This window comes from Zootermopsis nevadensis, unplaced genomic scaffold (genome assembly GCF_977971745.1).
Source record: "Zootermopsis nevadensis isolate Lab colony 2312 unplaced genomic scaffold, Znev_1.0 Znev_ptg000010l, whole genome shotgun sequence".
Taxonomy (NCBI): Eukaryota; Metazoa; Arthropoda; class Insecta; order Blattodea; family Termopsidae; genus Zootermopsis; species Zootermopsis nevadensis.
In genome coordinates this window covers 6,735,388-6,760,803 of record NW_028259142.1, presented here as the reverse complement: position 1 = coordinate 6,760,803, position 25,416 = coordinate 6,735,388, and the positions used below count along the sequence as shown (strand labels likewise).

Sequence of the window (25,416 nt, the reverse complement as noted above, 5' to 3'; positions counted from 1 at the left end):
GAAACATCAGTAGCTTTACCATTGTTATTATTTTTTATTCCTACTGCAAATAGAAACTGGCAAGGCTATACTTTGTGTGATTTGAGGTCTTCACGGCGATGAGTCTGAAGATGGTTGTATTCTGCCGTGTAGAAGTTTATCGACGTTTCAGAGGTCCTTGCTGCCTCCACCAACAGGGCGATTACTCATCGCACTACACGTAGCAACAATCCAGAAGACAACCATCTTCATCTGCGTAGTCTAGTCACATAGAAATGTGGATTAATTACAGATAGTGGCCAACATAAAACGGTGAAATCAGAAGACCTGCAAAGTCTCTTTCAAGAAATGCCGTGAAAAATCACTTTCAAGATGAGCCCTGAAAAGGTAAATTTTCAAAAAAAGGATATTATAAGGTCCACGGCAGAGGAATATTGGCTGGAAATCCAATCGTTGTCCTACGTGACTGCCTTCTCTGGCTTCTTTCAAAACATCGCGACATAATTCAGCATTGCCTCACAAACGCCAGTACAGAGACTCGTCTCTCATCTAATTAACTTTATTAAAATTAAATAAATACCATTTTACACATTAATTGTTAATTCTTAAGCCATTTCTTTCCAAATCTTAAAATACGTACTGAAAATTACATTTCTGTAACCTAACCGGAGAGGAATATTACAACTGCCCCGGAAGCCAATAAACAAAAACACTTGGAAAGAAGCAAGCTGTTGCTGTTATTCCCCACAAGCACAATATTTGACAACGAAAACTGTTTAAATCCTCAAACCCAAAACAAATCATTACGTGTTTAAATTTTAACTTGCGTGAAGGAGGATGAGTCAGGACTTGGTGCGACGGCGAAGAAAACGAGCTACTTCCGGCGCTGGTGACGTCCTTCCGTTTTGGACACTACTGCGCAATTCCATTATGTTGTACCACGAACAAAGAAAGCTTCGATGCGATTAGTAAACTTAGATAAACAAGTGTTCAAAACAGTCTGAACTACAAAGAGTGAACAATTTAATGGTATCAGTGCAGTGTCTGTCTTGCGACTTGCACACTACATAGTTTAGTCCTTCGTAGAAAAAAACCTCGTTTAAATAATACTGTATTTGACAATTCAGGTCTGACTTCAAAGAAAACACAATTCTTCTCCAGTATAAAGGCGAAATGACAGATTTTGTTTGAGGACGCAATAAATGTTTCTTTCTGAGAATTGTACGAATCCTCATAAATGCGGCCTGTGCGCAATAAACAGAGTTATTATATTTATTTAGTGTTCTGTCTGACGACAGGTCCATATGAACAGGATCCTTCCATCCTTTTCTCGGACTGGGACCTGTTCATATACGTTCTTGGCAGATGATCCAGAAGTGGTTTGCCATTGCCTTCTTCTGTGTGTGAATGGAGTAATTGTTGGGATGCCACGGAGGAAAACTCCGTGTTGCCTAGACCACGGCCTTGCCCAACACAAGTTATAAATTCGGGAACTGCCGGGAATCGAACACGAGACCCCAGGATTACAAGGCCAGCCTTCTAACCGCTAGACCACCGTGGCACACAAACAGAGTTAGTGAATGTTAAAGCAACTGGACGTAAAGAGTTAATAAGTATCTATTACCAGTAAAAGAAAACACGTGTGTAATTCCAAACTGAATCCATTTTTAAGTCCGACCAGGTACCGTGAAAACTGTTTGAGTCGGAGTTTTTTCTTTAAACCAAATAAGTAGACCAGTGAAAAGTATGCTGAAAGAGACAACGCTATTTCACCTTCCATCACCCTAGTCAGAAAAAGGTTACGAGCTGTGACGTCAGCTGCTTTACGGCCGGTACTGCCTGACTGGCTGCAGGGGCCCCTACACACTGTTCAAAGGCCGACGTTGAAATGCGACCCATCCATATTCTAATACCACTTTCCTCTACTAGCTTCCACCACAAATTACTAACCAACAACCTCACGAATCTGCTGAAAAATCAATACGAAATTAAAAACTCGTGATCTATGTTCACAGCTTGACACAATCACCGAATACAGCCACCACAAACCTTTAAAAGGCCCTGTGAAAGTGTCTCAAGGGGTCCTCGTGCAGTTTGGAATTCGTCTTCCGCAATAATCATGTTTTAATGAGACACAATGAACTATTATTCGAAATTCGTTTTTTTTATTTATTTGTAGTGTTCTGTCTGACGACAGGTCCATATGAACAGGATCCTTCCATCCTTTTCTCGGACTGGGACCTGTTCATATACGTTCTTGGCAGATGATCCAGAAGTGGTTTGCCATTGCCTTCTTCTGTGTGTGAATGGAGTAATTGTTGAGATGCCACGGAGAAACCGGGGAAGCCCCCGGAGTAAAACTCCGTGTTGCCTAAACCACGGCCTTGCCCAACACAAGTTATAAATTCGGGCACCGCCGGGAATCGAACCCGAGAACTTCGTACATGAATTTAATTTGCGCTGGGCCAAATGAATAAAAGGTTACTGCGATGCTACTATACGTGGTTTTTCATAATATTTCAGCAACCTGCCTTCCTTAAATTTGCCTTATATGCCAATCCGCCACTGACCAAAACATCGCGTTATTAAATAAACTCATCCACCTCGGAATCCGACACATGCAAACCTACAGGAATTACTGACATTATGGAATTATAAAAATGTATTTATCTGTTTCGCATGGTCCATAGTAAAATCGCGACAGACAACGCGAACACCAAGAGCAATAACACACGCAAACAAAAGAGGATTTTGAAGAACCATTCAACCCAATTCGCTCCAGTAACTTTGTCGGTCGAGCGTCACAAAATAATCTTACATCCGAAAAATTATATCACAAAAACAATTGGAAGACAATAAAAAGTATAAGATACCCACAACAGCAGAACTGTCACATCGTAGATGACTGTAGTTGTTGCGCCGTGTAGTCTGGTAGAAGTTTACGGACGTTTCAGAGGTCGTTGCTGCCTCCATCTTGTCACATCGTACTTTATTTTCTGTACAGACCTACCAGCACCGCAACAAACAATACTTACACATTAAAAAAACGTCAAACCAAAACTGCAGACACATCGTACTCAGAAAAACGTGTGTAAAAAAGAAGATAATCACCCTCATGATGGAGGTAGCAAGAACCTCTGAAACGTCGGTAAACTTCTACCAGACTGCATGGCGCTACAAACCAGAAGACATCCATCTTCGAGTTGATTATACAGTCTGTGGTGCAGCATCCCTGTATGTTATGCTGATACTTGATTTTCTCCTCACTTCCAATGTGAACTGAGTGTGTGATTAAAGAACAAGGGGAAAAATCTAAATTATATAAGATAAACGTTTACTGGTTCACATAATTTTCTTAAGAATAGCGAAATTTAACTCTATAAAATAGAATCCCATCCCAATAAAATAAAATAATTCTGTTCCTACCGCAAAGAAAATATAATACTTCTCCGCTACAAAGAACAGATTCAATGCTGTTTGAGGAAACAATCACATATTTTGTTTATAATCAGAACCATAATAAATTCAGCTCGAATTTATTCGACGTCGATTCGAAACCCACAGTGGACTTACGATCATGTGAAGTTTGGAAGTCGGCACTTCGTTTCTCAAACACTAGATGGAACTGGTTTCCACACAACTTCAAACAACCATCAGTCAGATCTGACTCACACATCTTCGCATATTGCTGCCACTAGAGAGCAACAGCGTACAGTCTATTTTAAAACTGCATCTATCCTCCGACAGATGGCAACAGTCACGACTACATCATTAAAGTTCATCTGCATTTTTACCCTGAGTGCGTTGGAAGTTCATGGTGCAAGTTGGGGTCAGAGTTTCGAAAGTTGAAGATCAGGGAAGGACAGGTATTACAGGGAAGGACAGGTGTTACAGGGAAGGACAGGTAAGAGCACTAAATCGGGTGCAGAAGAGAGCGGCTAAATTTGCTAATTTCACGAACGAATCTGGTTGGGAAACATTGGCACAGCGTAGATTGATAGCCCGAATGTGCGCCCTTTTCAAAGCATACACGGGGGGCCGGGCTTGGAAAATGATAGAGGATAGATTATTAAAGCCATGCTACCTGGGCAGGGACGATCATACTCGGAAAATTAGGACTAGGAAACAAAGAACGGATGTAGGCAAATATTCCTTTGTAAATAGGACCATAAGAAGCTGGAACCAATTACCTCCAGGCGTGCTAGAGTCTTTCCCCTGTAAATTAGGCACCTTTAGAAAGAGGGTCAGAAAAGTAGTTACAAGCTAAGGGTTATTAAGTTGGGAATAAATGGTGATAAGTGAAGTGAAGTGTCTTAGTCTCCAAGTGATGAAGGGCTGTAGTTCTTTGGGATAAAATTTTCATGTACTGAGAGCGGACTTTATATTCCACTCTTAAGTATTGTGATTAATTAGTGGATGTGTGTTTTTTTATTGTGTCAGATGTTTTATTTTGAGTGTGGTATGTTGTATTGTTGTGTCTCATTGTATTGTTGTGTGAGTGCATCAGTTCATGACGTTTGTAATACATTACAGTTATTGTCTTATGTCTAGGTGGTATTAAGTTCTTTTTTTTAAGTTAAGTACTTGAGGTTGGATGGTTTTGTAATTTATGAGTTGGTTGATTTTGAGTGGGATGTGTTGTTTTTGTTGTGTCCTTTTTTATTGTTTTGTTCTGTCTCTGTGTTGATGTATCTCATTGTATGTTGTGTCTTATGGTTTTTGTTGTGTCCTTTGTTTATTGTTTTGTTGTGTCTCATTGTGTTGATGTATCCCATTGTTTGTGTGTCATATTGTTTTTGTTGTGTCCTTTTGTTTATTGTTTTGTTCTGTCTCTGTGTTGATGTATCTCATTGTTTATTGTGTCTTATTGTTTTTGTTGTGTCCTTTGTTTATTGTTTTGTTGTGTCTCATTGTGTTGATGTATCCCATTGTTTGGGTGTCATATTGTTTTTGTTGTGTCCTTTTGTTTATTGTTTTGTTCTGTCTCTGTGTTGATGTATCTCATTGTTTATTGTGTCTTATTGTTTTTGTTGTGTCCTTTTGTTTATTGTTTTGTTCTGTCTCATTGTGTTGATGTATCTCATTGTTCTGTTCTGTCTCATTGTTTTGTATGTTATTGTAGGACACTGCCACCGGGTATAAACCCATTTGCAGTCAATAATAAATAATAATAATAGTTAACCTTCTTACCGACTGACCTACTGCTTACACAATCCACGTCGCAGTTACTATCAATGCTACATAGATGGCAGCGCAGCGCTACACTACCCACCATTACCATCGGATTTGCACATATGTATGTTACATCTGCTCAGTACGCCGTTATTTTTACTGACAACCGCTCTTTATAAGAATCATTCATACGTGTATTGTGCACGACAATCACGAACACACAAAAAACACGAAAGAGGAGCTTTGTCAATAACCCTGAAAAATAATCTTAAAACCTGTGACACACTAGCCAATAATAAACGATGGGTCATCCCAGATAAAATAGATAGCTTACTTTACCTGATCAAAGACCATAAAATTCGCAGCAATTAAAGTGCACGTTTTACAACACAAGCCCATTTTTACCTGAAAAGTGTGATTAGTTTGTAACTGGTAACAGACCTTTATCGATTGAAGAACCAATAGCACAAAGTATTGTGAAAATGAGATGAGTTCTTTAAAATGCGAAATTTTAAACACTGCGCCACACTAACAAATTCTTAAGATGATTTTAAGATGGTGATACAAACATCGAAACAAGTTAATTTGTAAAAAGACGGGTTATTGTATATATCTGTTACACAGTGGTGGAATAAGTTGGGCGCGTCCGTGCGCAGTTAACGTAACGCATTGACCAATCATATTCCATCGTTAACACCAACCAACTCCAGAACTCAAAACCCAGTTTTAATTAACTTTTATATCTGAGAACTAAGAAAAATTGTAGAACCATTTCAGTTTTCATTTAGATCGGGCAATTTAACGACAACTCTACATAAAAACACAAATATTTTTTTAAGTTAATCTCGTATAAGAATTGCGTAAATATATTTTCATATTACTAATTGAATAAACATAAAAAATAAGTTGCATAATTGGACTTTAGTTCACTTCGATAAACATTTACTAAATTGTTAATAAAACTGATCATCATGATGAAACGTGACTCCATAAGCAGTTCAATTCACATCCTTCGTCTGCACACAACTTAATTAATCCCACCATGCCTTACTACAATTAGCAGCCAGCGGATACAGGATATTATAACGCGTGAATAAGCAAATGGGCCGCATTTGGAAAGCTACAAAACGATATTTCACCTACACAGGCCTTAAGGATACTTTCTGTTAGCTGCTGTCTGTCTGTCTGTCTGTCACACAAACAGAAACAGAACTCATCGGAATATCCTGTAACATTAACCGCATTTCAGTTCTCGACATCAAATCAACAGAGTGATGAGTCACTGGTAACATGAGAACACAAAGGTGAAGCTGGGTAGAAGACGACGAAAATCGGTCTCTGCGTCCCCAGGCAACGCCACTGAAGCCACTACCCTGTGAAAACAAACTACGACTCCTGCAATGGAATAACCGCTACTTCAAATATCAGTTTAGAAGCCGTGATTGTTATTTTAAGTATCAGTTATAAAATCACTGTTACCTCTGATTACCAGAAAAATTCTTGTTTTACAGCGGACACAGATCACAATCACATACGTAAATTTACCCACTTGCAGAAACAGTGATCATAATGAGTGTAATTAAATATGTTTAAAGAAATGTCTCAAAACGAAAGTGGAGCTTCAAATTATGTTCCTCCACGGCGCTAGAGACGGAACCGTTCCAGGATCTAGTCTAGTTTACAGGTTTATTAAGTCTTTATTAAGGGAAACAATTTCATCCGTGGCCGACGCGACCACCACAAGAGCTGCAAAATCACTGGATTGCACAGAAGAACGAATATCCACGTCCATAATCCGAGGAAGTTTCCAAGTCATTCAAAACTAGCCTTGCGATCAGCGGTGCTATATAGTGAATGACAAAATCACCTAGTACATCGCTACCCGCAACTTCAGACCAAGTACCACACCCATAAAAACCATTAATTTTTAAATATTTTAATCATCGGGCTTTCAGGTAGCAGCCTCAGATCGCAAGCATTCCACGAATTTAATCTGCTATGAATGTAATTTTAATTTATTACCATCATTGTCAAAAGGTTCAACTTTGCCAAATGTTTCTTAGATGGTATAGTTGCGTCATAGTTAAGTTTTAAGTTTATATAATTTTAATTAATTTGTATACACCTGAAGATTGTTCATTTAAGAACCGAAACATGTCGTAAGAAAAAGATGTTCTAAATGTAAATCGAATGTTTCGATAGGAACATCACATGATATTTTAATTATCTTAATTTTAATTTTAATTTTAAATTTTAAATTGTGATTAGACGGACAAGAATAATTAATCAAATGTTTCTTATTAGAGAATCTTTATTGTGGCTTCCTAATAAACAAAAGAAATTAATCCGCACGGAACCTCAAGAAATCATACTAGTAAAATCGTGACATCTAAATTATCACGCCATTTCTTTTCCTAATGTATTTCCACTTAAGAACAAACCCACAATTAACACGCCTGAGAGAAACAGTTGTCATGTAATTTGATCCAGTTTCACCCTCCATCTCTCATACGAACGATGGAGCAGAACAAACGATGCTAACCAGAAAAAATCTTATCGAAACAGCTTTCATGCCTTTATGTCTAATTCCGTGCTTTTTTGAACCGACCTCTCTTCTATTGCATAATTTTTATTTTGATCTGCACGAGAAATGGCGGCAGGAAGAGATTTAAAAAGCTTGCGAATACGTGCCTGTGTGTATTCATGCATGTACCGCTAAAATTTCAAACCACTAACTGTGAAACTCGTCGAAAATAGCTTATAATCATCCCTTATACCTTTCTTTCACGCAACTACCGTTATATTTCGCATTCGCGGTAACATGACATCACCGACTCCCATTATGTCTGTCAGGCAGCGCCATCTTCGTAACTTTTGTTGCTTTGCGTTCCAACCAAGCGATTTAATTTTCTTACCGCTGCAAGCAGCGAATACCGGTCACTTGTTTAACGCATCTGTTCCAGTCTGTAACACTCCCTTCTTGAGTTAGGTCAGCCAGAATAAAAAGTACTGGCAGATAAACTGGAGTTCGATTCCTAGCCGCGACGGATAATTTGTGAAAGAAATGTCTATCAGAATCATTCAAACTCGCGTGCGTTAGCATTTGGGATTCTTTTCGTTGTTCGTGTCACGATGTTGGGAATCCAAATCGGCCTTAAGACTTAACGACTAGGCAAAACGTGAAAATCTTGTGTTTTCCGGACTAGCACGTATTTCATACACAGGCCAAATGGTCAGAAGAGCCAAAGATCAACTGGACAATGCAGTTACCGACTATTAATGATGTTCGTACATGTAGTTACCACAAGAATTCAGAGGGTTAACTCGCTACCTGATGCAATGTGACGCCATTTCTACATAAAAAACACCCACTGCCTGTTAATTTCCTTGTCTCAAGTCACCTGTCCGGCACGGATATCATGTAACGCTCCTGCAAATCATTCAAAGGTTGCTACTACTGACAGAAACGTCATTAAACCTAACCTTCGATTTACTAACTTCCGGTTTACAAATTTTCGCTACAACGAAGAACGAATTAATTTATCACTGATTATTTATGATTGCCACACTATAGTAATTAGGGTTTAATAAAGGCGATAGTCGTATTTGTTAAAACCTTAATCACTCTACGTATAATAAAACAGAGAATCAATGACGAGAAAAAACAATAAACAATTGTAGTTGATTCTTTGTTTACGTAACTTCTGATGTGTACTGTAATTAAAGTAGCTGCCGTTTGTTTTAATACTTAAATGGTGTTTTACTGGGTCAAATAAGTGATAACTATTATAAAAAGCAACGTTGTTTTTATTTTATGTTGTATAGTAGCCTGTTCTTGGGTGATGTATTTGGAGCCCGCATTTTTACACTGAAATAAATAGCAATATTGTTTTCGATTCACAAACTAATTACGCTCGTAAATCGAAGGACTGATCTACGAAGATTATTTACAACGTGAAGGGTCTGTGTGTCATCTCGGCCATGAAAACCAGAGAATGGAGTCACCTAATATGACTCATGTAAGCGTTTCGAAATATCTTTCATGCAACACTAACTACAATATAGAGAACACGTAGAGTGGAATCGAGCAAGGATATGAAGCCATCTGGCGCTGAAGTACAGAGGATGTGGAAAGCTGTAATTTGTTTACTTTTTAGCTATTTCAAAAATTACAAATGTCGCAACTTTCCATTTACAGACAATCGTGGAAAGTTTCGAAAAACCCTTTGGCCGTCCAACCTTATCTCGATTGATAACTCGCTTCCACATCTCACTCATGCGTGCAACGAGACCTGCTCTCTTATCTGAGACAGGAATTACACTCGCCAACTCCGTTTTGTCTACAAGAATGGAGATGTGTGCCCATGTGACGAGCGAAGTCTTCTAAGGCCGGGTGCACACGAGCGGGAAAATGCCGCGCGTGCTCGCAGCGAGAAAACCCGTGACAGTGCACACGTAGCGTCATCGCTGCGAGCACGCCGAAAAACTCTCACCAGTACTAGATTGGATGGCAACCAAAATGGATGTGTACAGAAGAAAACGTGTAGTTTTGCCTATTTCGTTTATGAATACATCCTTAAAAAACGCAATAGGAAGTATTGGACACACCCGTTGGTTAGTTCACGGCTGTTAAAAGGGGCGTTCGTGACAGTTTTTATAGATTTAAGAGAAGACGAAAGTAAATTTCATAATTATTTTCGTATGAGTATAAAGTCGTTTGATGAGCTAGCAGCAAACCTGGATGCATCCATCAAAAGTAAAGATTCTGCGATGAGGCTTGCAATACCTCCTCTAGAAATGCTGGTTGTGACTCTGAGCTGTTGCGAACCACGTGTGCACTGCCCAATGCTCTCACACAGTCTGCTGCTTCGCGGCGATCGGCGAATTCGCTGCGAAGCAGCAGTGGTTGGCGAGCTCAAATAGCTCGCCGCGTCCTCGCCATAGTGTGCGTGGCTCCATTGCTTCACATGTACTACTAAAACGCGCGAGAAAATGACGCGGCGAGCTCGCCAAAATAACTCGCTCGTGTGCATCGAGCCTAACATGTCTATTCTGCAGCGCACCAACAGTGTGCACACGAGCTGCTGGACAGTAGCGTTCTCTCTGGGCGTACGCGGGAACTAAGTCTGCAGCAATGACCTTGAGAAACCAACACCTGTCCAGCCGGTCAAAAATTTCCCTCTCTTACGGAACTGGAAGGTTCTACTTCATAATAACACACCACTGAACCTTCTCTTGAGCTAGATCACAGTTTCTCACGGCGGCGAATACGAAAATTACAGTCTTCTGGGCCGTGCAGTCTGGCAAAAGTTTGCCGGCGCTTCACAGCTGGTTACTCCGATCGCATGTGAAACGTCGGTAACTTCCGCCAGACTACACGGCTTAACAACCCAGAAGACAGCCATATTTTCAGGAGTACACATCTGAAATATTGCATACCACTGGCAGGCATGAACATCGCCACGTCGTTAAAGAAACTAGCCCAAATAACTGAAATCTAAAAATCTCTGTCCTATTACGAAAGCACTAGCATAACACGTCTGTGATACGAAGCTGGTAAACAAATATCTATTAGGCCAATAAAGTAACGTACTGATATTAAAACCTTGTAAACCGTTCAGTGTTGAACGTTTATCTAAAATATATAAAATCATGCATACAAACAAAACTGTTTACACTTTGATAAACACTCTATACCAAACGCGTTAGGCTTGTTTGTATGCATGATTTTATATATTTTAGATAAAAACGCACTGATTTTGATAACCTGGAAATGAACTCGCCTTTCAAGTCACGGGTTATTCTGCAAGTATTGATTTCCTCTCTTACGGTGTCGTCTAGAAAACAGGGCAGGTGGATGAAATTGCAGACGGTAACAGCAGCCTCCTTCACACGTAAGCGCTTGTACCTCTGAGGGTGAGTGAACTCCCAACACCCACTACTAATATCAATCAATACCCAACAACTTGCCCGCACACACGCACTTTTCGCGTTAGGCCTTTTAAGCTACAAGTCTGCCGACTGGCGGAAATTAACAGTAAAGTTACCAAATGAAACATCAATACCGGGTCCAACGTAAATAAATTATTTTGGTTCTTTTTCAGACAGAAGATTCAAATAATATATCTTTGTTTCTTTTAATTTTCTCTCACTTTCCTTTCCTTTCAACACTTTTAGTGTTTTATTTCGCATGTGAGTTGGCCCAATACGTAATTGGCATAAAATTTAAATTCTTTATTAATGCAATGCTAAGGTAGTCAAAGTTATCTTTTTTCCAGTCTAGTACGTACATGTGGAAAAACTTCAATATAACTAGCGGTGCAAATGATCCCAGGGTTGGTCGTCCACACGACTGTGCCACGTTTAACGTCTGGCGTTCAAGGACATGTTAATTAAAACTTACGAGCATAATAATATAAAGTTTAGGAACTAAATTAATCATACGTCCTATCAATATGGCAGCTCTACATATATCGCCTTTAACTTATTTGAAAACGAAGCTCGTCTAAGCAAAATTAAATAATTCATTCCGTACCGAAAGGAAAACACAAAACGTCTCCATTACAGAGATCAACTCGTTAATGAAGCTTGGGAAAATAATCAATGTTTATTCTGAAAATCATGCGGAACCCATAAATATAAACGCAGATTTACTGACTGTTAAAAGTAAATGGTATATATAATTACCAATGATCGTTCATCTAAATAACAAATATTTCAATAATACGTATGTATCCATACAGTAAAAACAGGCCTATTATGTGTTACATTACATCTGAAAAGGCACATTGGTTTCTAAACAAATCAATAGCATAATAACAATATCCACTGAATGAACGCCAAATAAAACAACGTCGATGCTCATATTTCAATCATATTCATCAGATGGTGAAAGCTTCGAGGTTAGTGGTTGCCAGGCTACTTACTACTAGCGCCAACTGAGCAATAGAGCAGGTGATAACATGGCGTACTCACGAGCGGAAAGTGCGTTCATTCTCGAACATCAATATCGTTTTCTACCGTTCGAGAAGTATTTAACAGTGCGTATCCTGACAAGTAAGAATCGAATAAGACGAGAATACACTGAATGGTAACAAAATTTCGGGACGCAGTGTTTGTCTATGTCTATGATAAGGGCTTATCAAGCGACAAAACAACTAACCAATTATGTCTGTACGAAATGCAAACATTGCAACATCGGGATGCGACTGCAAGAGTCGATATTGAAATTCGTGTCGTTTTATACGTGACGGGGTCAGTGTACACAGATTGTCCCAGAAATATGTACACACACATTTAATGAATGAAATAAAGACATTCCGCATTGGCACTTTGTGAATTAGCGAATCTAGTGCAGGTATTTAAAATGACCACCGTCAGCTTCGTTGCACAGTCGACAGCGGTGAGCCACCGACTGACAATTAACCACCAAACTTGCTGCAGGAACTGCGCAAGACCGTTCAATTTCTGTCGGAGCTCTTGAGGTTTTGCTTGCCTTGTGCTGGACACCGCGTTCTTCGGTAACCCCACAAGAAGAAGTCAGCTGGGGTTAAATCTGACGATCGTAGGGGGTAGTCAACAGATCCTCTGCGTCCTATATATCCACAGGTCGGGAAAACTTTTGCCAAGATAGACCTCGACATCAAGATGGTATTGTTGATACCACACGATCTCACCTTCTTACAGCTGGCAAAGAGTGGGGACAGTGGATTCTTGAATGTGTGTACATATTTTTGGGTAATTCTTTACCGCCCACACTGCAAACATTATTTACTGTCTTTTCTGATTCTAACATGTAACACGTATCATAACAAAAGACCAGTTGTTTCATACTGTTTAGGAAAAGAAACGGATTTTAATCTCGAGGATTACACGGAAACTACAAAAACACACAGAAAACTGCAGATTCACTGAATGACACGTAAAGCAGGTCCTGCGCTTGACAGGGTTAAGAAAGCTGTAGTTTTCTGAAGGCCGGATGGAGAAATGTTTTCAGTGGATTGTATATAAAAGAGGGCCGTTACTATTTCCTTCGTGCTATTTGCGAAGACCTGTTCTGTCATCTTTAATTGGCTAATTACTTGTGACTAAATTGTAGTATTCCACGCCACTGTCGGTAAACGCTGATGGATGTCTTCTAGGTTGTCTGATGATGGAGGCAGCAAGGACCTCTGAAACGTTGGTAAACTTCTACCAGATTACAGAGACTACACAGCGAAACAACCCAGAGGACATTAATCTTTAGTCTGGTAGATGTTTGCCGACGTTTCAGAGGTCCTTCCTGCGTCCATCCCGTCGTGACAATCTCAAATCCTACTCCGTAAACGTCCTTCACATTACAAATATCACCTAAGTATCTGTGTGGCGAAATATTTGTGAAACAGGAAGTAGCCTACTTTTACCACTGTTAGTGGTACGAGGATGTCAGGTTGATTAGCATTTTTTACCCAATCATTGTCCAGAAATATTATCTTCGCCGAGGCAGTTACTCAAACGGCGTGCCTTCTCATGTAAAACAGGAGTGTGACGAAATGATCTACAGCGTCATTCAATTCTTCAGGACTCTTGGCAGAGTATATCGTAAGAAAGCGAGTGGCTTCAGGTCAGGCCTGGTCACAGGCGCTACCGATGGTACATGCTTGAACAGAATGCTGCTTATTTATCTGTTACCCCTCCACGCTCCTCTGATTCCCATGCCGTTTACTTCTAACGGACGTGCAACGCACAGATTCGGCACAACAGTTGAGCAATTTATTTCAACAGTCTGGATTTATAAATAAATAAAAGTTTTGGTTAAATGAGAAAGGGCACGTGGGGCAAGACGACAAACAATAAAACAATGGAGCACAAAATAACGCAATTCGTGGTGTGCGCGTTGAGCTATGGGCCCAAACCATTCCCTAAGTCCGCATCGGTGGGGCTCGATAAAGGACAAAGGACAATTTCACCACAGTCAGGTAAGCAGGTGCGGTTTCATTGTAGGCACATTTTCTATCGAACAACACAACTTTATTTTCGAAGTATATAAATGGGGAAAACTTTTATTTATTATCCTACATTCGCATCGTTTGGCCTATTTTAAATGGTACACGTGGTGGAAAAGTTGAGAACTCCCAACATGCATTGCATTTGCAAACTACGAAAAGGTTTTAAACACGCATAATCGAAAAAAAAATCCCAGTAAACGTAATAAGAGCAGTACAATATGGATAAATATATACTTAAATAATAATTTAAAATGGAGGAACAGTGTGAATAAAATAATATATCAAACACCAATCAATAATAAATCAAGGCGTCGGGCTTGGCTGTTATTAATCTGTTCAATACAAGCGTGATGTTTTTTTGAGAGAAAAAAATCAAAAGTAATTAACTTCAAAGACGTGAGATTTCAAGTCTTCTAGGTTGCTGCGCAGTGCAATATGGGCGATGATGGGGGTAGCAAGGACCTCTGAAACGTCGGTAAACTTGTACCTGATTACAAGGCGCAACAACCCAAAAGACAGTCATCTTCGGACTCAATGATTCCGATTCACATAAATATTCTTTTGCCTTTAAGATCAGATCTGTGACCTGCATGAAAGATGATCTCTAGAGAGTCATTTCCACATTACACACGCTAATATAATTAGTTCGACATGTAAATTCCATCTTAAATCAAAAATAACTGCATTTATGTGAAAAGAATATATGCGTACAAGAGCAGACACTGATCCAGATAATAAAACACTTTAAAATTTGTAATTTATAACTTATTTAAGATGTGGGGTCACTCTGAGAGAGAGGAAAATGATGTCCTAGAGTTCGACAGTCATAAGAAAGAAGCTAGGGATATATCAAAAACAATGATTACTAAAATCTTATAGAATAGTAGCAACGCAAATGTTTTTAGGTCCTATATGAAGCCAATGGGTGTCGACAAAAGACGAAACAAGAATGGAGTGGGGAGAAATGAGTTCCCTCAGAGAGACCTCAATGTACAGAATGGCGAGTGATAAACAAACAGACAATAAAGACGTCAGAAAAAAGCAAATGGGAAAAACTACCAAAAGAACATTCAGAAACGATACCGAAAACAGAATCCTGAAGTTGGTCGACACAAACAGAATGCAAAAAAAAATTGCAGGGAACGTGATATCACAACATCCAAAGAAAGGGTTAAATCCTTGTAACAGGACAACAAAATTATCAGCGATGTTCATGACGAAGTCCGTAAACATATCACCGATTTATAAAAATCACTAGTGTTAAAATTAAGTACTACTTCGCAGTCTGTTCGCAAAGCATTCATTAAGCCAACGTTCACCTTACTGCCTCACAATTCCTTACAAAAGTCATTTCCGACGAACTAAATTTATACCCGCCTTAGATAAACTCTAAAAATACAAACGTTTCATGATCTGAACACCGTCCAAGTTTCTTCACACCTTAACCGCCGCGTCGTTTGGTTTCGGTCGACAGCTTCACGCCATGTGAGTTGGAACAAACTTGAGGATCAATGCACCCCTCACTGTTGTATGCCAGCCTCCGAAACGGCAAATACAGAGAAACAAAATTCCTCATCGAGACCGTGTTAATGCACCTCCAGTTCTGAAAACATTCCGCGTATGTAGGGTTACACCAAGCAGCAACCAGCCACCCAAAAGTCTCAATTTCCCCGCCCCACCCAGAAGAATGTTTATATTGTACCCTCAAACAGGAAATAATCTTTTCTTCAGAATTAACACCGAAGATAACTCTACGGCACATAACCTCCAGAAATGGAACAAAAAGGTTGAAAAGATAAAAAGGATATTGAACCCAGATCAGGGGTCTTCAACCCTTTTCGCTAGCATACCACTAATTCTAATTTAACATATTAAATGTACCACTAACCAAATGCGTTCAGAGACTTACTTATGTTAATATTATCTTTTGATTGTCTTACTTAGTTCGCGTACCACCAGTGGTATGCGTACCATAGGTTGAGAAACGCTTACCTAGATGATAAAAACAATTGGTAGACAACGGTTTTAAATGTGTTCATAAAGATCACTTAAAATAAAATGGCTATAAAATGTACAACATACACCAACACTGGGCATGTTTAAGGCAGCGTCCGCAAGAAGTTATACATTTAATTGTGACAAATGTTTCTGAAAACGGTTCGAAAGGGGAAGGGCATTACCCACCCAGTTCGGTTTCTACAGATCAGACCTTGCGGAAATAGCAAATTCCTTAAATTTCATTTCGCAAAGGAACACGCGCACCCCTGAAAAGTATACCATCCACTGCATCACGCACAGACTCATTTTTCACGTCGCACAGATCGGTGCCACAACTCGGTTCAGAACTCTGGTTTACCACAAACTAGTGTCCATCATAACCGCTCATGTGATCATAGAAGTCACGTGGTGGACCACACAATTTTAAATCCCAAGGATGTAATCGGTGACAAGCAAGCCGTGGGACCATGAGACTAAGAGGATTGTCGCAAATTAAGAGAACTGGTTGATCGAGCGGAGTTTTGGTATTTTCGCCAAAGATACAACAATTCAACAAACACTTCCCCACTAATCCACTTTTTTTGTGTGTGGTTTTCGTCAGTTTCCGGAAAGCATAGATAGACGCGTATGGGAGGACAACATAGAAACAAATCTCAAAGAAATAGGATCGGATGAGGACTTGAAATACCTGGCTCAGGATACGGGCAGTGGCGAGCGCTTGAAGACACAGTAAAGAACATTCCGGTTCGTAACAGGCGGCGATTACCTCACTAGCTAAGCGCCTATCAGCTTCATGAGGAAATCCTTACATCATGTCACTGTACAGGAAGGTCGCAAGAGATAACGTATTGTACCAAACGCTGACAAATACAGGCATACCTCGTTTCATTGCGATTCGCAGATACTGCGTTCTTTACAAATTGATGGTTTGTGTGGCAACCCTGCGTCAAGCAAGTCTATCGGCGCCATTTTTCCAACAGCACGTGCTCACTTCGTGTCTCTGTGTCACATTTTGGTAATTCTCGCATTGTTTTTTAAACATAATGCTATTGCACGCTTAATAGACTACAGTATAGTTTAAACATAACTTTTATATGCACTGAGAAAACAAAAAATTCGCGTGACTCGCTTTATTGCGGTGGTCTGGAACCGAACCCGCAATATCTCCGAGGTATGCCTGAACTGAACAATATATCACACGTATCTGAACACACACAATAATGGTGCAATGCCCATAGGTTGCCAATATCAGAATATGTTCAAACTAGAAATTCCCGGGAATAATCTACGTACTCAGCAAGTATTATTGCGACAGAAGTCTTTCAAAAACTAGACTTTACGATAAGGAACCCGATATAAGACGAATGGGGAAGTCCAACCCCACGAAATGTTAACCTGGCCAATAAATGGACCTATGTCGTTCGTCAGCTGATTTACCGTCATGGGAAGGACCTCAATACAAAACGCATTAAGAACTGATGGATCCCAGACTAGGTCTGGACGTGGTGGCGAAAAGTCCTTGCCGGGAATCCAGCCCCGGTCGTCTAGCCCCAGTGGCCTGGTAACAATAATAGTTATATATGCGCTTATTTGTATTTTTTACAAACATATCATACAACATGTGGAAGATATTACGTATTTTCATTCTATTTCATTAAATGCAGATCATATCAAACAATGCTCCCGATAAAAGTTCGAGATTTTCATAAGGTCTAAACCTACATTTCAATGTTCAAGAGAAGTACATCTTTTTTGTACTATGATTAGTTTTGATCAAATCGATACACCTCAGATTTAGCTTCACCTAAAAAAGTTATTAAATGTTCAATGTATACAGCTTATCCCAATAATAAATTTCACCGAGATCCAATGAGTATTTTCGAAAATTGTCTGTCCCCCCTCCAAACACGACATCCCCATATTCGTTTAGGTTTCGGACTTTCTGCGAAAAAGTTACTGGGGCGCCAGACAGCTGACGCTCGACACACAACTGACGTCACAGCAGCTGTTCACCACACGTGTACTGGTCGTGGTACAGGTACTGTGATCGAGAAGAACCCAGAATCCAGATCGGATTTCCAGCTTTCCCAACCTTAATTTTCGTGGTTCTCCTCTGTCATTTTGAGGTCGTGCAGAATATCACAACCTAAATATAAAATTTCATTCATCTGTCCAATGGTTCTCGAGTAGAATCGACTGGACAGATGGACTGATGGACGGACGAAGAGACACGACCAGCCCATTGTGTGTTCTCGCTGTGCATTTTGTGCAAATAACGCATAAAAATTAATTGAAAGTTGTCAAATTCGTTTAAGGGCATCACGTAGGCCCTACTGATTATCGGCTATGCAACAATTTAATACTGTAATCAGACACAAGTCGACCTACTGGTATCGATATCTTCTTAGGTTCCGTTTCGCGCAAGTTGTCTGTACCAAATTTTACGTGTAAATACTGCGAATAACAGATCCCAATTTGGAATTTAACGAGTGGTGAAATAAAACAAGTGGCGTAAGGAGGAACTCGCTGAATGTTGTATAAGGAATAAGAGAAATGGTCGATAGAAGAGAATGCTAAACACATACTCTACATAACGTAACGTAACGTTTGTCCCACTATACGCCATGTAGGCGTTTGGGGTGAGTGGAGGTATAGCTCCTCTCTTCCTTGATCTCGGCACTAGATGGGGGTGAGTGGTAAGCATCACGCCCCGGCCGGCTTTACCCCCGGGAAAGGACCCCGGTACCCATTGTAGAGGAGGCTGGGTGGGCCCCAGAGCCGGTCTGGACGCAGAGGCTAGAGAAAAAAAAAATCCTCTGCCTCCGTCGGGGATCGAACCCCGGTCGTCCAGCCCGTAGCTAGTCACTATACTGACTGAGCTATCCCGGCTCATTCATACTCTACATTCCAGAACGAAAACGTGTAGGGACAGATTGCTCTGCTTACTAAAGGCGAAAATGAATATTTATCTTACAAGGGAGTTTAAGTTAATAAATTGTACTGATGCTGTTGATTTACAAACACTGGAAAATGCATTACAAAATACAACGTAAAAGGGAGAATTAATCCAGTGGCGTTATCAGAAGTCGTGGTAAGACAGAATAGAATTACGAATAAAGGTTATAAATCGTGGACGTAGTATGACAATAGCAGCAGCAGGAGCCAAAAACGTACTGAGCTTTTTCTCTTACGGCCTTTCGTTTACAGCAATTTAAATGCCCAAGAAGAGTCCAGCATGTCACTACCATGCTTAAGGTCTATAGAAGAACTGTCGACCGCAAGAACCCGACATTTTGCAGACAAATTCTTATGTATAAGAGAGAAGAATCTACGTTGTTGTTAATTGCATTTCATACAGAGTACAAACTGTGCCTACCGCCAGATAGACGACGTTTGTGGATATACGTATAATTCAAATACAGTGAGTATCTGTCTTGTGACAATTTTATTCACGCGTGTTGCAGTCAAACCCCTTCATCTTATTGTAGTCTGATGTGACTGCCTTTTGATACAATGGCAAATAGAGGTGACACGTGCCATGAGTGATCTGTCTTCCCACTGAGCATGTCCTTCGTGACTCAGAGGCGCATGATGCACCAGCTGACGACGTGGGCGGGGCGGTCAATACGCTGCTCCTTACAGTCTTCAGTTTACTTCATTCCCTGCTTCGATTCCAGGGTTACGTTTCTCAACTACCGTTTCAAATTGTGCCAAATGATTTTTTGCCACTGATCCACTGGTTACCCTCGCCCCACACCGATAAAAAGAAACTCAAAACATGTACAGTAAACCGCGTGGTGTTAGGAATTATGATGGAAAAGTCACGTGAACGATATTAATATATTTAATGATGGTTGGAATTCAATGCAATTTGATCGGATTAATAAACACACGATATCTGTGACTATACGAGATCCAAAGCAGGCCACGTCATGTTGTAACCTGCTCGCTTGGAATGCAACGATGTCCTTTTCAAAAACACAACGAGTGTTCATTGTCGAACACTTCCTGACATCTGGTTCTTACTTAACTTTCCAAAATGTGTGTAGGGATACATTCCCCGATTCCCATGCTAAACAAATCTACATTATCTCTCGTCTGGTGATCCATTTCCATGACACAGGAAGCACGCAGTACAGAAAAACGTTACGTCGTATCACATATGAGGAAAAAAATGAACGCATACTACGCTGAACACGAAGGAAATTTCTAGCAATTATTATAATACTGATGTTTGCTTTCTGGTTTCAATGTAATTTTTTTTATTTACAAACAGAACATGTATTAGGAATGGGTTGCGTCACTTTTCAATCATACTGTACATAATTTCACACCATGAATACGCAGCCTTCTCACAAACGATATGGTCCTGTAACCCACCGATGTCTCTCTCTCTTTCTCTCTGTTATACCATGTATTCTCTAGAGACGCTAGGGACCCTCATGAGAGCCAATGTTATGGCGGTAGAAGTGGATTACAACTGATTTCCATTGGCCGCTTCAAAGGGGCCTATTAGACCAAACTTAATTAAGATCGCAGAGCTATTGCAGCACTAGTGTATTTACTACGACAGAAAACGTAGACCTGGGAACTAATTACTCTCCAGTTCACTACAAATCCCGTAAGGACTTCTCTACGATTGAACCAAGTTCCTAAGAAGAGAATTCCGGTATCGTTACTTGCCTAAAACAATAATGATCACTTTCATACTCAAAATTCCAAGATAAAATAAGAAGACTTATTGAGGTACTGAAAGCAAATAAAAGGTCGACGTAGCGTGGACAAATCACAATTAGACGCAATTGGTCAAAATGACACAGTAATGATAGCTGTAGCAAGACTGACCTTTGGCCCTGGAGCTGGGCACACCTATTAGAACGAACATAACTCTTATTGCATTTTATACAAAGTAGAGAAAAATTTCGAAGTTACAAAACAGCGTGCTTCAGATGTCCCAAAGATCAAAAAGGACACTTCTCTGCCTTTTAAGTTTTAAGCGCGTTCTTCACATCTGCCATTCCGTCGTGAATATAAAACTAGCTACTTACATAAAGACAAGCTCAGCATAAGATATTTTGTAAAAACATGTTCCGGTGTTTTCCGTCAAATGTCCCTCACGGGCAAGCAGCAGACAGGGCAGACATAACGGCACGGTGTTGAGAAATTGGCCTTGACACTTGCAACAGAAAGCAAGATGTGCACTTGGCACCCTCCCCTTCAAATGCAGTTCAGTAAACGTTAATGAATTACACTTTAAGAAGGGGCAGACATCCCGCAAAATTTGCATGAGGTCAAAATCGTGGCTGTGGGCCTACGTCTTAAAATAGTTCTGTAAATGGGACCTGACGACCTCACACATTACCTGTCAATCTGACCAAAGATTCTCGTTTTGGGACGCTTACTGTTCAACTCTCACACTGCCCAGTCACAATTTAAATCATTTGTAAATGAGGGGGTACACTATGTAGGCTAATACCCCCTGCCTTTACATAAATACTTCTGCACGTCGCTACCAACTGAGACCATCAGTGGATTCCATATACTTCTCCGAAAAATGTGCAGATATGTTCTTGAACTTTACTAAAATTATCCTATTTTTATTTGTAACGCAAATTTTGTACAGTGGGACCGTACAACAGTTGTTTATAGATTTAAAAAAAGCTATGACTCTGTTAAGAGAGAATAGTTTCACAATATTCTCACAGAATTTGGTATACCAAAGAAGCTAGTGAGTCTAATAAAAATGTGATTAAATGAAACCTGTGGCAAAATTCGTATAGGTAAATATTTAACAGACTCATTTTCCATCAAGAACGGCCTGAAACAAGGAGATGCTTTGTCTCCCTTGCTCTTTAACTTTGCGCTAGAATACGCCATCAGGAAAGTCCAAGATAGGCAGGAGGGTTTGCAATTGAACGGGACACATCAGCTATTGGCATATGCTGATGATGTTAATTTATTGGGGGACGATATGAATACAATAAAGAGGAACGCAGAAGTTTTACTAGAGGCTAGTAGACAGGTGGGGCTAGAAGTAAATTCAGAAAAAACTAAGTACATGTTAGTACCTAGTCAGCAGACAGGCATCACACATCGAGGGCTTGAACGATTAGGCCACCTCAAGATGTCAGACGACGGTACAAATTCTGAAAAACATCCTGTCTGTACAATCCTCTCCGCGACAGAGTTCTTGACTCTCAATTCATATTTAACATCCACAGGAATGGACAACCTACGACTCAGTAATATCAGTGGTGTTTTACATGAAGATTCAAAACTGGGCTGCATGAAGAGTTATTAAAATGCATATACATTAACCAACTAACAAGATGGCTTACAGGACCCGAAGGTTCATCACCGAATTAACCAAATCCCTTCACCGGACCCTGTCCTGGGCCAACAAAATCCAGTCTCCTTCAACTCCTATCTCCCGTCTGATATTACCCTCCAATTCACGTATACATTGTAATGTCCAGACAAATAATGCAAAGGCCAAATATTCCTTAGAGTAAGTGAAAACCACGAAGCTTTAGGAAACATTTCTCGGCACCACCATCAAGGGAACGCCTTGAAACGGTTACTTAGGCAAGTCTACGTAAAGAACTCTGTCCCTGTTTCGACCACGAGCCTAACAGCAGTCTGATTCGGGCTATTAATAAACAAAATTCCAATACGCGTTTGAACATCAGCGTAAATTGACAATGACGGTATACTACAAACATATTTTATCATATATATTTACTCTGACATTACATAGCAACAGAAAGTGTCACCCACGGGTACGGATTTTCCTTTCGCCACGGTTGAGTGGATGAGCTGTATTTGTCCAGTCCTATGTCGATACTCTAGAAACAAAAAGTAACACAAAACCACGAAAGATGTTCTGGTACAGAGCTGTCGCTTAAAGACAGAAAGAACCGTTTGTAAGTAAAGAAGAAACCTTGCAGTTCGACGAATCCATTCTGCCTTCTATACAAAAGAACCGAACGTATCATAAAATAGCCTTATGAAGTTTCAGAACAAAACTTCGCAGAAGACAGACACGCAAAACGACTTACCACCATTTCAACACGTCGCGAGAAATGTCCGAGATAATGTACGGTAAAAGTCAACTGTTCTGTACATCCGAGCGTGATAAAAACACACATTCTTCAAAGAGCGTGTGGATTCTCCTACTTTAAATCAGATAAATATGTATTACCACAGCTCCGTGAGAGACAAATACAGCGGGAAATAAAAGATGCGACCATGTCTCTACAAGCGATGCATCAAGTATTCACGTGTTACAGTCTGTCTTTTGGGTTGTTTGCGCCGATGTAGTCCGGTAGAAGTTTACAGACGTTTCAGACATACATGCCTTCATCACACAGGCGATCGCCATGGCAAGAGGCAGGAAGCAATGCTGAAACGTCGGCAAAATTCTACCAGACTCAGCCGCGAAAATAAAAAACCAGCATTTGAACATACACAAAAGCATACAAGTATGACGACGACATGAAGATTCCTAAAACGGAAGCAACTAAAACTGTTAGGTAAAGCGTGTTCGTGTCTCCATGGTTGAAGCATAATAAGTAAAGCGGTGCAAAGCGATGTGCTGAGTGCGACAAGCTTTACCTTTGAGTATAGTAGTGATTGGTGGTGTATCCGCCGAAATGACCTTCCTACAACACCACATAGCTCTAAAGGCCAGCAGCTTCCGCCCCTCCCTCTAAACTCATTCAGAATATCACAGGAATTCCCATCAGTAACAAAGGAAAAAAAATGCCACGTATGAGGTGTTTATTGGTAGTGCTACTCTGGCCTATACTGACCGAAAACAAGAGTATGATCAGCTACGAAGGCCGCGATAGCCAGAAAATGTCGGTCGATACAAGGCAGACGCCGAGCCTGCGTATGAACGCGACACCCACTGTCCTCGTGAGCGGTCGCCGAAACACGTATTTGCGCGGGTGTGCTTGAATAGTTCCGAACCACGGTTGAATTTATAACGGGCGGTTGATAGACCAGGATGTTACGCTTTGAAGGAATTCATCTTTCGCCAACTGCATATACTGTGGATAATTTCAAAACAAAACTCTATCACCACGATTGTCAAACATAAACGTCACATAACACGTAAATTTTCAACGGAGATTATGGATATAGTACTACAAATTATCAAACTGCACTGGTGTGAGGATTTCACTCTCGCAAACGAGCCATTTACGACCTTCTGGTTACATTTAAGTACACTGTGAAGCCATCCAAGCGAAGTTGATGTCCCGCTCTTGTTTCTTCCTACATATAGAAAGGACCTTCAGAGAGGAAAGGTGAATGTACTACGAAAAAAGTCAGCTGAACCGTCTCCACAGCAGAGGCTACATCATTCGGTCTGAAGACCAAACCTACAGGCGTAACCCTATTCACGTTTCTTCGTCGAACGTTCTTCCAGTAGTGCAAAGGGCGACAGACAGATGGTGTCATGGTGCGAAACGCGGTTTGTCGGTAAAACAGGCTGCAGCTGCACTGGCGATTTTAGATCTTACGCCATTAACTGCAAACACCGAGTTCCTAAAGTAATGCCGTATTAGGTGTGGTTATGTGCGTATCGAATACGTCACTAACTTGCGAGTGGGAGCAAAACAATGCATAATCTATGAAAACCAAACACGTTACCGACAGAACACGAGACGAGATGCAAAGCAATCTCGGTAGAAGTGTGGACAGATGGTTATCTGCTACCACTCTGATACTCCTGCCTTTTACTTCTCACGAATCTCGAGCGCGCAGATTCGCCCCGACTACGAATACGATCTTTTCAGTGGCCATATTTAATTAACTGCGCACTGTTAACAATGAACGATATTACGTAAAACTGTGACGGAGACAAAATAAAGGAATTGTAAACCAAAAGCTGTTCGTTGAAGCCAAAAATGACAAATTTTCTGGTACCATTACCACTACTTTCACACCTACTATTTATTTTATTTATTTAGTGTTCTGTCTGACGAAAGGTCCATATGAACAGGATCCTTCCATCCTTTTCTCGGACTGGGACCTGTTCATATACGTTCTTGGCAGATGAACCAGAAGTGGTTTGCCATTGCCTTCTTCTGTGTGTAAGGAGTAATTGTTGGGATGCCACGGAGAAACCGGGGAAGCCCCCGGAGGAAAACTCCGTGTTGCCTAGGCCACGGAAATGCTAATACGCAGAACGAGTAATACTAATAATGAATACTAATTATTACAATTTATAATAATAAATAATGATAAACTACATCAATAATACGCTAGTGATACT

At 40.4% G+C, this 25,416-nt stretch overlaps 1 protein-coding gene across 7 annotated transcripts in view; it reads right to left on the bottom strand.

Annotated features, from left to right (window-relative positions):
- Positions 1–25,416, bottom strand: part of LOC110835956 (MAP7 domain containing protein ensconsin) — a 220,188-nt gene that overhangs the window by 166,945 nt on the left and 27,827 nt on the right. For 2 of the 7 annotated variants that reach the window (XM_087346382.1, XM_087346388.1), the window contains exon 1: positions 23,751–23,826. The exons of the other annotated variants lie outside the window; for them this stretch is intronic. In XM_087346382.1, coding sequence (XP_087202508.1) covers positions 23,751–23,811 — 61 coding nt within the window. In that variant the 5' untranslated portion in view covers positions 23,812–23,826. Of the gene's footprint in view, positions 1–23,750; positions 23,827–25,416 lie in introns of those variants that run through there. 7 annotated transcript variants of the gene reach the window in all.